Source organism: Carettochelys insculpta, chromosome 15 (assembly GCF_033958435.1).
Source record: "Carettochelys insculpta isolate YL-2023 chromosome 15, ASM3395843v1, whole genome shotgun sequence".
NCBI classification, from domain to species: domain Eukaryota; kingdom Metazoa; phylum Chordata; order Testudines; family Carettochelyidae; genus Carettochelys; species Carettochelys insculpta.
The window spans coordinates 3,615,678-3,627,672 of record NC_134151.1 but is presented as its reverse complement, the minus strand read 5'-3'; the positions used below and the strand labels follow the sequence as shown (position 1 = coordinate 3,627,672).

Sequence of the window (11,995 nt, the reverse complement as noted above, 5' to 3'; positions counted from 1 at the left end):
GAAACCTTGGCAGCATTTTTGTCAGGGAACTCTCTTCTCAGACTGGAGGTAAACAGCAATGAACTGAATACAACGGCAGGCCTGGCTTGTTTTGGGATGACATAGCTATTTGTGCAGCAGCTGTACCAGCGTTTAGGTAGTGTGGCCTAGCGGGCTGAGCACAAGGCCGTGTTCTAACCCTGACCTTAACCTTGTGCACTTTACTTCTCCTGCCACATGCAGAGGCTACTGCATACGGCAAAATGCCCATCCTGCTTGTGAGCCTGGAAGCTGGGTGCATGGGCGGCTGCCCAGGAGAGATTCAGATGCCGGCCAGCGGATGCGCAGAGCACCCCAGTCACGCTGGTGGTGCACGTCTGCACGTGTTGGTGTGCAGAACACAATTGACTCGGCCCATGGATGGGTAAAAGAGAGGGAATTCGGGTTGTGAGCTCCACCCTCCCTCTGGGGATGCCAGCAAATTGTCTGGCAGATGCTCTATTTGGGGATTCCCCCTATGGACACGTCTAGGCGGCTGGATGCAGGGGAATTCCGAGACCAGATGGGGCTGTAGGACACAAGCTGTAGGACATCCCCGTATATGATTCCTTGGCTGCCTCTCCGGCCAAACATCTGGCCTTGGTCAGCAGTGGGAAGCCACCACTCCTGTTACAGTTGCCATTAGCGACTTGCCCTGCTCACCACCGGTGCCTCATTTTTGGAGTGAAGTTGCCCAATGTCAACTGCTCGCCATGGTAGAACTTTTGCAGCGCTAATGACGAGCCCAGTGCAAAATGGTTGTTCCCCATCAAGAGATATAAACTGTAGCTACGCCGCCCTGTGGTGTCTGTGTGTTAAGCGCCACAGATGGAGCTCCTTGAGTCAGTCACTGACAGGCAGGTTTTCTAATCCCTTAATCCATCTCATGGGTCTTCTCTGAGCCCTCTCCAATTTATCATCTTCCCTTGCGAGCTGTAGGCCCCAGCTCTGAAAACAAGGTTCCAGCAGTGTCACGCCCGTGCCAGACACAGGGGTGCCAAACACAGTGGCCTGAGATGTCTCGTTCGAGAGCTGAGGCAGGCCCCAAGCTCTAGGATGCTGGGAGTTCAGGGTCTGGGAAGGAGAGCCCAGGACTAGCATGGAGGGGTGTTTTCCCCAGCCACAGGGTGCGGGTCAGTCCTGTGTCCCTTGGGGGTTCTGCTTCCCCACTTTCACACCGGCTTGCTGCAACAGCAGGGCTTTGGGGGTGGAGCAGAAGCCAGGAAGCTTCAGCCCAGGTTGGCAGAATTCCAGCAGTCCTTAGATGGGCAGCCCCATTGTTTCCGCCCTGTCACAGCGGGAGAGATGGCCGTGGCCAGCTGGCCCAGCATTATACACAGAGTGGGGGGCGGCAGCAGCTGATGGTATTTCAGGGCCAGGCATTTCCTGAGCAGATGTTGCATTTTGGGGATGTGGGTTCCTTACCCTCTGCCGGCTCCTGGGGTGCATCTCAGGGAGGGACTAGAAGCAACTCCCACCCACCCTACACACTCTCCCTAAGGCTTGCCACGGAGCTGGGACAGAGGCCAGAATCCGAATCCAGACCTGCCGTGCACAGCCGGACCCTGGCTGCACCAGCCCCTGCACCTCCTCTGGGGGCTCTGCTCTCTGGTTCGGGATCCAGATATTCTCTCTCTGGCAGTGTGATGCGCCAAGCCAAAAGCCAGTGAAGGAAATCAGTGGAGTTGTCCCTGCCGACTTCACGCTCCAGTTCGGCCCATCACTCCGTGTCCAGCTGTGCTTGCCAAAATCCCAGGGACTCTCCGTGCCTGGGGCACCCCCAGATCTCAGGGCTTTGGCCTCTGCTGCTGCTTTACAAACCCCCAGTCCATTGGCACTGCAAAGTGTCTGGCCTCTGTGCCCTGGGCAAGGCCACCAGGAGCACCACTCTGCACAAGGGGCTGCATGGTGCTTTTGGTGTGGCTGGCGTGGGCTTCCCAGCTTATTACATTTCAATGGCCCACTTTAAAGCTCTCTGAACAAACAAGCACACCCCACCCACCCCCGCCTGGCATCGAAGCAGAGAGAGGAGCTCGGTTCGCAGAGCTGCTTTTGCAGATGACCCACGGCAGCCCCCTCTGCACAGATGTGGCACTGGGAGATTAAGCCCCAGATTAAGACTTCTGTTCCTTCTGAAATGAGCACAAATTCCCCGTCACAGCAGCCTGCAACCACACTAAATCTCTGCAGTAAGCTCCTTGGGCTGGGGAGGGAGGGAGATGCAGCCAGCCCCATCCTCACCACGCGTCTGAAGCCTGGAGCCAATGCTGGCCTGAGCACTCTCCTGTGAAAGCACCCTCAAGGTAAGAGCAGCTGGACGCTGATCATTGCTGGAAGCAGGGGTGGCTCAGGGTAGCGCTCGGGAGGTGCATGCAGCCCTGTGCCTGCCAAATGGGGAGCCCCCTGGTGCCCCTTCCCTGACCCCGTGTGTGGCTTGCTTTGCACCCCATCCCTTCGCAGGCACCAGTCGCCTCTGTCAGTCAGAGTAGGGAGCGGCTGATTCTTGGGGTAGTTAACAGGTCACTTTCCAATGAAGGGGAAGCCCCTGTCTTCCCATCACTCTGGGACGGGGTGTCAGGATGTGAAAGGTGTCTCTGGCTCAGTGAAATCAGAGCCAGAGGGCCCATGCTCCAAGGACAGGCCGTTATTGACTGGCTGTTCAGTACTCATTTGTTCGCTGTCCTGTGGCTAACTCCTGCCCTCCTGATTTCCTCTGGAAAAGGTGGTGGTCGCCGGAACCGCACTTGCTGGTCATGGAGAAGACAAAAGATTAGGCTAGCAGTTGGGGCGCTAACATGGGACTTGGCAGACCTGGGCCCACGTCCCTGCACTACCCGACTCGTGCGTGTGTCTGTGCCTCATTTTTCCCATCTGTGCAATGGGGCTAACAGCAAAGCTGTGAGGCACTCTGATACCGCAGTAGGCATTCCCGAGAAGTACAGAGAGAGGCACAGCCATCATACTGGGTGAAATAGCACAGGAGATTTGAGTATAAACAGCTCAGGACAGGGCTGTGTGGTAGAGGCCGTTTTAACGCTGTGTAATGCCAAGAGCCCAGCAGCCTGCCCGTGAATTGTTCAAATAGTCTGCATGGCACAATGCATCATGCTGGCTCTGTCCTGCCCCGTCCCTCTGGGGCCGCGAGGGCCAGGCAGGATCCAGTGATTGTGCAGGGTGGGGATTGGATTCCAGAGCAGGTGGGGCGGGAGGGGGAGGGGGAGAAATACCGCACTCAGGGTGGGTTTCACCGGTGCGCCTGTGCTTGCCTCTAGCATAAAACCGTTCTGAGCTCCTGTTTCCCCCAGTGCTGTATGGGCACTTGGGTGTTCTCCCTGCAGAAATCCCGAAATAAGCCCTGAATGGACCCAACCCTCTTCCCCACTGTGTTATAACGGCCCTAGTCCTGCCTGAAGACCAACACGAGGATTGCTCCCTTTCTATACAGACAGGTGCTAAACCAGCCCGGGAAGAGCCTGCAGCTGGAGCATACATGCTGCATGGCAGCAGCTGCACCTGCCTTTGTGTTTGGCCTGAGCCAGGCCCCTTGCGGGCGCTGCTGAAAACAGGCAGTGACATTGGAGGACATTTCCTTCTCTTCCAAATGGCTTCCCACAGCAAGGCACTGCCAAACTGACTGGAGGGAACTCCCACTCAAGGAAACCGACCCGAGGGAACCTCCACCCATTCAGGGCAGGAGATTGGCCCTGTACCTGCCCTGCGGACCATAAGCTCTCCTAGTGGGGAGTATTTTATAAAGGCGACTCTGTCGAGTTTGCTTGCACGGAATTACCAGCTCCTGGTGCTCAGAGAGACAGAGACTGGGTTAGTTTTGTGCTTTGTTTCTTAAAAAAAATGCCAATAATATTAAGGAAAGGTAAAAAAATGGGGAGGAGGAGTTGGCGTGTATGGGGGGTGTGCGTACACATGCATGCGTGACTGAGTCATAATGCAGCATTGCCCTGAGCGCCTCTCTCCGCCTCCTGTGTACACAAGTGTGACGTGGCCTGGCACAAGGCCAGCACCAGCATGTGTGAGGAGCATTTCCTCTTTCCCCGGTGAATGGGGGTGTGTGTGTACAATGATGTGGCAGTTTCTTGGGTGAGTCCAACTCCAATAAAGCACTTTCAATCCTCATCTGACCTGCTGGGAGCCATAACTATCGAGTTCTCCCCTGAGGCACAGGGCTTCTCCCCTGAGGCACAGGGCTTCTCCCCGGAGATGACTTGGGCTCCCCTGGAGACTGGGAAGTTAAGGTATTCGCGCCGTGGACTCTTTTAGCTTCCTCTTCTCTCCCGCCCCCCCACCCTCAGCGCACGCCCTCCTGACTCGCATTCATTTCTGACACATTTTCTCAGTGACACTTGGTGCCAGGCACAAACAGTGCCCTGATCCTGGTGCACTGTGAAAAGCCTGCACTGGCCAAGAGCTGCCCTGCCTGGGTATTTGAACAGTGCAGGAGCAGGGCTTATAGCAGTGGTTCTCAGCTACAGAGGTCTGCCGGGGTGCATCAACCCATTGAGCTATTTGCCTGGTTTTACAACAGGCTACCTTTAAAGCACAAAAGTCTCTAGGAAACTCAATAATAATGGGGGATTTCAGCAATCCCCAACTTGACTGGGAACATGTCACACCAATACGGGACGCTGAGATAAAGGTTCTTGACACCTTAAATGACTGCTCCTTGGAGCAGCTGCTTCTGGAATCTTCAAGAAGAGAGGCAGTTCTGGATTTTAGTCCTAAATGGAGCACAGGCTCTGGTCTAAGAGGTGGATATAGCTGGATCGCTTGCTTACCATAATATAATGAAATATAACATCCCTGGGGTGGGAAATCGACCCCTGCAGCCCAACGCCCTTTAATGTCAGAAAGGGCAGCTACCCAAGAAGGTACAGGGCCAAAGGTGAAATCTCTGTAAGATGAACGGAAACTTTTCAAAGACTCAACTTAAATGAATACCCCAAATTTAAAAAACAAAACAAAACCAAATAAGTACCACAGGGGCAACACAAAGGAAAAGAAGCCATGAGAGGCCAAAAGGCTCTGTTGAAAAAGTGGAAGTTAAATGCTAATAAGGAGAATAGAAAGGAGCTTAAACTCTGGCAAATGAAGTATAAAATATAAGAAGGAAGGTCAAAATCAGAAAGCAATAGCAAAATATTACCAGATTTCCTGCTTCTGAAACACTTATAAACAAGTGGGGCCACTGGACGATCAAGATTCTGAAAGAGCACTCAAGATAAGGCCGTTGCAGAGAAACTAAACAAATTTTTGCATTGGTCTTCACAGCTGACAAAATGAAGGAGATTCCCAGACCTGAGCTAGTTTTTGGGTGACAAATCTGAGGCACTGTCCCATGTTTAGGTGTCATTAAATGTGGATTTGGAACAAGTTGATAAACAGCAATAAGTCACTGGGACCAGAGGGTATTCAACCAAGAGTTCTGTAGACCCTCAGATATGAAATTGCAGAATTACTAACTGTAGTCTGTAACTTATCATTTAAATAATTTCTGTACCAAATGACTGGAAGATAGCTAATGTGATGCCAAGATTTGAAAAGGGCTCCAGAGGTGATCCTGACAATTACAGGATGGTACAGCTGAGCTCAGTACCAGGCAAACTGGTTGAAACTATAGTAAAGAAGACTTTTGTCAGATACCTAGATGAACATAAGTTGGGCGAGAGTCAACATGGTTTTTGTAAAGGGAAATTGTGTCTCTCCAATCAACTAGAATTCTTAAATGAGGGTTAACAACCATGGTTAAGGGGGATACAGTGGATATAGTCAGAAAGCCTCTCAAGCAAAATAAGCTGTCCTGGAATAAGAGGGAAGGAGTGTTCTTGTGGACTGGGAACTGGTTAAAAGATAAGAAACAGACGATTCATTTTCAGAATGTCAAGAAGCAAATAGTGGTGTCCCCCTGGTCCGTGGAACAAGTCCTATTGAAACTATGCATAAGTGATTTGGAAAAGGGGGTAAACAGTGAGGTGGCCAAATTTGCAGATGATACAAAACTACTAAAACGTAACTATAGTTAAGCCTCAGGCAAAGTCTCAAAACTGGGTGAGTGGACAACAAAAATGTCAGATTAACTTTAATGCCCATAAATGCAAAGTAATACACATTGGAAAATATAATCCCAGCTAAACACATCCAATGTAGGGCTCTAATTAGGCACTCAAGAAAGATCTTGAAGTCATTGTGGAGAGTTCTCTGAAAACATCTATTCAGGGTGCAGCAGCAGTTAAAAAAGCAAAGGGAATGATGGGGGTTGTTAAGAAAGGGATAGATAATAACACAGAAAACGTTATATTGTTTCTATATAAATCTGTGGTTCAACCATAGCTTGAATACTGCATGCAGGTGTGGTCGCCCCATCCAAAAACAAGATATTGAAATTGGCAAAGGTTCAGAAAAGGAAAAAAAAAGTTAGGGGCCTGGAGAAGTTTTGGTATGAGAAAAGATTAATAAGACTGGGAAAGGGACCACTAACGGACCATATAATAAGGTCTATAAAATCACGCCTGGTGTAGCGAAAGTAGATAAAGAACTGCTATTTACAAGCACGAGGGCTCCCCAAGTTAATGGGCAGCAGGTCTAAAACAAACAAAAGGAAGTTTCCTTCACATGACTCGCAGTCAATCTGTGGAACTCCTTGCCAGAGAACGCTGTGAAGGCCAAGAACTGGATGAGCCAGGACGGGCCAGGGTGGTGTCCTTAGCTCCTGTTGGCCAAAAGCTGGGAATGAGCAACAGGGGATGGATCCCTTACTGATTGCCTGTTCTGTTCATTCCTCTGTGGCGCCTGGCATTGGCCACTGTCAGAAGACTGGACACTGAGCTATTTTGGTCCGACCTGGTATGGCTGCGGAGGGACCAGGAAGGTGTGGGTTGGGTGTCACGCAACAGTTCAGAGTCCGACGAGAGGCCCCGTCACACTGCAATTGTATAGAATTACAGTTGTGTGAAATGACCTTGACCCCGGACCTGCAGGTCACTGCCCCGATGACTAAATGGTGACATCAGTGGTGATCAGACTGTTCCAAGGTTCACCACCATCAACAGGCTTCTGATTTCCCATGCCCAGAACACCCCCTGACATGCTGGCACGGACCAGCTGCAGCTTTCCAAAGTTCCCAGGTTTGCCTCCAAACCGAGCCAGGCCCTGGAGCTGCAGGAGGGTTCCTGCTTGGCCGGGTGATACCTGGGCAGTCACAGAGGAAAACAGTTCGAATGCCATGTTGTGCACGTTCCATCTGCTTTCCTTCTCCACAGATGAGCGGCCTTCCTTCTGCCATGAATCTCTCCACCCCGAGCAGCCGTCACGAACCTCTGGACTTGGCTGGATTCACTCCAGGCTCCATGGCCCAGGGTGTGCCAAAGAAGGCCGATGCCCTTCCCATGATCACAGTCATTGTGGTCATTTTCGTCCTCCTGGCTGTGGTCATCATTGTGCTGGTGCGCTATGGCCCTCAGCTGCGCGTACTGCAGGTCACCTTGTACCACGACCCCATGCCGCAGGAGCTGGAGAACGGGGTGCGCCTGATGGACTGGAAGAAGCTGGACTCCAAAAGGAAAGGTCACACGCTGACTGCTCAGGGAGAACTGGGCAGTAAAGACACTGCTGTGCTGAGCAGCCAGTGCTCCTGCAAGCACCAGCTGCCCTGCGGGAACCTGGAGCCTAACGTCATCGAGATCACCTACCTGTGAAACTGGCCAGCCCTGGCCGGACAGTTGCCGGAGGCCGTGGGCTCTGCTGGAGGACGGTGATGCTTGGAGCTGAGGACTGGCCAAAGACTCACTGGTATTCGACCACTGTGGTTTTATCATGATCCCCGAAGGCTTGGACATGCCCAGCAGTCAGATGGGTGTCTTGGGAAGGGGCTTGCCAGAGGCAAGAAGTGCAGTGAAATAAATAGGTCTGGGTGCTGTCACAATATGTGTTTGAAGCATGTTTTGGCTCTGGAGATGCACACCTGGGAGGGACTCGGCCAGGCCGGTTCTCATGTGCTGATGGGGATAAGAGGGGCAGAGCCAGGATGTAGCAGATCCCCATGTCTGCCTGCGTGGTGCATGTTAATGATGCTGCATGCTCCCTTCCAGCAGCCCTGTCGGGTAGGTAGCTGATGTGCCACCCCTTTTGTGGGCCACACATGGCAGCAACCGGCCTGGGCCAGCTCAGGATTAATGACAGAGTGCCCAGTGGCAGGGAAAGCCCCCCGCCAACTCCTCACTGCCAGCACGCCACCTCTCCCCTCTCACAGCAACTGCTCCTTTACTTGCACATCTCCTAATATAATATACGCCTTCGTGTGCCAGCAATGCCCCACTGCAATTTACACTGGCCAGACTGGACAGTCTGTCTGTAAAAGAGTAAGTGGACATAAATCAGACATCAGGAACAGCAACATACACAAACCTGCAGGAGAACACTTCAATCTCCCTGGACACTCGGTAACAGATTTAAAAGTAGCAGTCCTACAACAGACAAATTTCAAAAGTAAAATGGAGAGATAAAGCTGAGCTGCAATTCATTTGCAAATTGAATCCCTCAACCAAGGATTAAAGAGAGATGGGGAGCGGCTGGCCACTTACAAAAACAGTTTCTCTGTGCTGGAAGTTCACACCTCCACATTGGAATCTGACAGTGGGCCACATCCCCCCTGACTGATTTGACTTGTTTTTAGTCCTCTCTTGATGTATACTACTGGTAGCTGCGTCTACACGTGCACGCTACTTCGAAGTAGCGGCAGTAACTTCGAAATAGCGCCTGTCACGTCTACACGTGTTGGGCGCTATTTCGAAGTTGAAATCGACGTTAGGCGGCGAGACGTCGAAGTCGCTAACCCCATGAGCGGATGGGAATAGCGCCCTACTTCGACGTTCAACATCGAAGTAGGGACGTGTAGACGATCCACGTCCCGCAACATCGAAATAGCGGGGTCCTCCATGGCGGCCATCAGCTGGGGGGTTGAGAGATACTCTCTCTCCAGCCCTTGCGGGGCTCTGTGGTCACCGTGGGCAGCAGCCCTTAGCCCAGGGCTTCTGGCTGCTGCTGCTGCAGCTGGGGGTCCGTGCTGCATATACAGGGTCTGCAACTAGTTGTTGGCTCTGTGTATCTTGCACTGTTTAATGAAAGTGTGTCTGGGAGGGGCCCTTTAAGGGAGCGACTTGCTGTTGAGTCCGCCCCGTGACCCTGTCTGCAGCTGTGCCTGGCTCCCTTATTTCGATGTGTGCTGCTTTGCCGTGTAGACGTTCCCTCGCTGTGCCTATTTCGATGTTGGGCTGAGCAATGTCGAAGTTGAACATCGACGTTGCCAGCCCTGGAGGACGTGTAGACATTATTCATCGAAATAGCCTATTTCGATGTCGCAACATCGAAATAAGCTATTTCGAAGTTGGGTGCACGTGTAGACGTAGCTGTAATGGGCCATTTCCACCCCGACTGAATAGACCTTCAAACCAAAAAAGCAGTCAAGTAGCACTTTAAAGACTAACAAAATAACTTATTAGGTGAGCTTTTGTGGGACAGACCCTCTTCTTCAGACCGTAGCCAGACCAGAACAGACTCAATATTTAAGGCACAGAGAACCAAAAACAGTAATCAAAGTTGACAAATCAGAAAAAAATGTCAAGGTGAGCAAATCAGAGAGCAGAGGGGCGGGGGAGGGAGTCAAGAATTAGATTAAGCCAAGTATGCAAAAGAGCCTCTATAATGTCCCAGAAAATTTGTATCCCGGTTCAAACCATGTGTTAATGTGTCGAATTTGAATACGAAAGCGAGTTCAACGGCTTCTCTTTCTAAACCAGAGTGAAAATTCTTCTTCAATGAGATGCAAACTTTTAAGTCATTAACAGAAGGTCCCACTCCATTAAAATGTCGACTAAGTGCTTTGTGGATCAGGAATGTTTTTATGCCTGTTTTGTGCCCATTAACTCTTTGTCTGAGAGAGTTTGAAGTTTGTCCAATATACAAAGCATCTGGGCATTGTTGGCACATGATGGCATATATGATGTTAGTTGAGGAACATGAGAATGTGCCTGTGATTCTGTGACTAACCTGGTTAGGTCCAGTGATGGTATCCCCAGAATAGATATGTGGACAAAGCTGACAGTGGGCTTTGTTGCAAGGAAAGTTTCCAGGACTGGTGTTCCTGCGGTATATACTGTGGATGTTGGTGAGAATCCTCATAAGGTTGGGAGGTTGTTTGTAGGAGAGAACAGGCCTGTCACCTAGGGCAGAATTCACAGAATCACGGGCACATTCTCACGTTCCTCAACTAACATCATATATGCCATCATGTGCCAACAATGCCCAGGTGCTTTGTATATTGGACAGACTTCAAACTCTCTCAGACAAAGAGTTAATGGGCGCAAAACGGACATCAAAACATTCCTGATCCACAAACCAGTTAGTCTACATTTTAATGGAGTGGGCCATTCTGTTAATGAGTTAAGAGTCTGTGTCTTATTGAAGAAGAATTTTCAGTCTGCTTTAGAAAGAGAAGCCGTTGAACTCTTTCATATTCAAATTCGACACATTAACACGTGGTTTGAACTGGGATGCAAATTTTCTGAGACATTACAGGGACTCTTTGGCATACTTGGCTTAATCTAATTCTTGACTCTCCCCCCTCCCCGCCCCTCTGCTCTCTGATTTGCTCACCTTGATACTTTTTTCTGATTTGTCAACTTTGCTTACTGTTTTTGGTTCTCTGTGCCTTAAATATTGAGTCTGTTCTGGTCTGGCTACGGTCTGAAGAAGAGGGTCTGTCCCACAAAAGCTCACCTAATAAATTATTTTGTTAGTCTTTAAAGTGCTACTTGACCGCTTTTTTGTTTTGATAGTGTATAGACTAGCTCGGCTCCCTCTCTGTTACTATTCAACGTGAATAGACATTGTCAGCTCTGGCCCTCCCTTTTACTGGGACCCCCCTCTTTAAATACTCCTCTGAACCCTGCCCCCCGACTCACCTCTCCCCTATCTCACCAGTGGTACCCAGCTCCACAGAGCTTGGCCCACTGGTGCCTAGAATGGCCCTGCAGTTTCGCAGTGGGTCGGTGGTGGTTTGCAGAAGCTGCCATGGGGTAGCTGGGCAAGCCGAGAAATGTGGAGAGGGACAGAAGGCCTTGGGTCCCCTGGCCAGAGCTCGTGGGGCGCAGCAATGGCCTCTAGCTGAGCAACACGAGGGCATTAAGCTGAGCCAAGCAACCCAGCTGTAGAGCAGCCAGCTACAAGCGTCGCTGGGCTCAGTGAGTGGGGGAGGGGGTGTTGAGCAGAAATCCTGGGAACTGCCACCCTGGGGGCAAAACCAATGTGGATCTGCTGCACAGTCAGGGAAGATCTCAGCTGGACCACCACCAGAGCTGCAGGAACGCTCACGCCTGGCCTTGTGCTCCTCCGAGCCCAGCCCAGCCCCTGGAATTTAGCATCGCTCTGTCCTTAAGGCAGTCAATGGCCTGTGGTATCCGCACACTGCACTGGCCATTCACTCGCTTGAGGAAACTGAGGTGCAGAGCACTGGGGAAATCCCCCTGTGGCCCTTGGGAGGAGCCCAGGCTTCTTGCTGTAGCCACCTGAGGTGCCCACTGCAGCTGCAGGAGAGACTCTGTTGCCTGGGGTGCTCTAGTGACTGGCCAGGCTTCCCAGCTCCTCACCCTTCCTTCACACAGCTGCTCGAGTTTCTATCCCCCATGTTCTGCTGCCCTTGGCAGATCCCAAGTACAGATTCTGCTGGCAGCTCAGCCTGCAGGGGACTGTCTGGGGCATTTCTTAAGTCCTTCTCCAGCTGCTGGTCACTCCCGGGCTGTGCAGGAGCGGCCCATGGGGAAGGAGCTTCAGGACCTGGGGAAGGAAGGTTCCACTTACCCTGCGTGGTCCTTGTTTGGCTCACACAACGTTTGCTTCAGGGATGCTGCAGGCAGCTGCCCTCCTCTAACGGTGACATGCCATTGTCCTCTTCTGGCCCTTGGGGGAC

At 51.4% G+C, this 11,995-nt stretch overlaps 1 protein-coding gene across 1 annotated transcript; it reads left to right on the top strand.

Annotated features, from left to right (window-relative positions):
* Positions 1-4,052: 4,052 nt before the first annotated feature.
* SMIM33 (small integral membrane protein 33) lies at positions 4,053-8,003 on the top strand. The gene is made up of 2 exons (XM_075009990.1): positions 4,053-4,116; positions 7,293-8,003. Exons 1-2 carry the CDS (start codon positions 4,078-4,080, stop codon positions 7,725-7,727), a joined length of 474 nt encoding a protein of 157 aa, XP_074866091.1. The 5' UTR covers positions 4,053-4,077; the 3' UTR covers positions 7,728-8,003.
* The last annotated feature ends 3,992 nt before the right edge of the window (positions 8,004-11,995 follow it).

Bases quoted from the DNA above. Each gene is read 5' to 3' on its own strand.
- SMIM33 (XM_075009990.1), top strand. From the start codon at position 4,078: ATGGGGGTGTGTGTGTACAATGATGTGGCAGTTTCTTGG. The intron at 4,117-7,292 runs GTGAGTCCAACT...CCTTCTCCACAG, and splicing joins ATGATGTGGCAGTTTCTTGG to ATGAGCGGCCTTCCTTCTGC.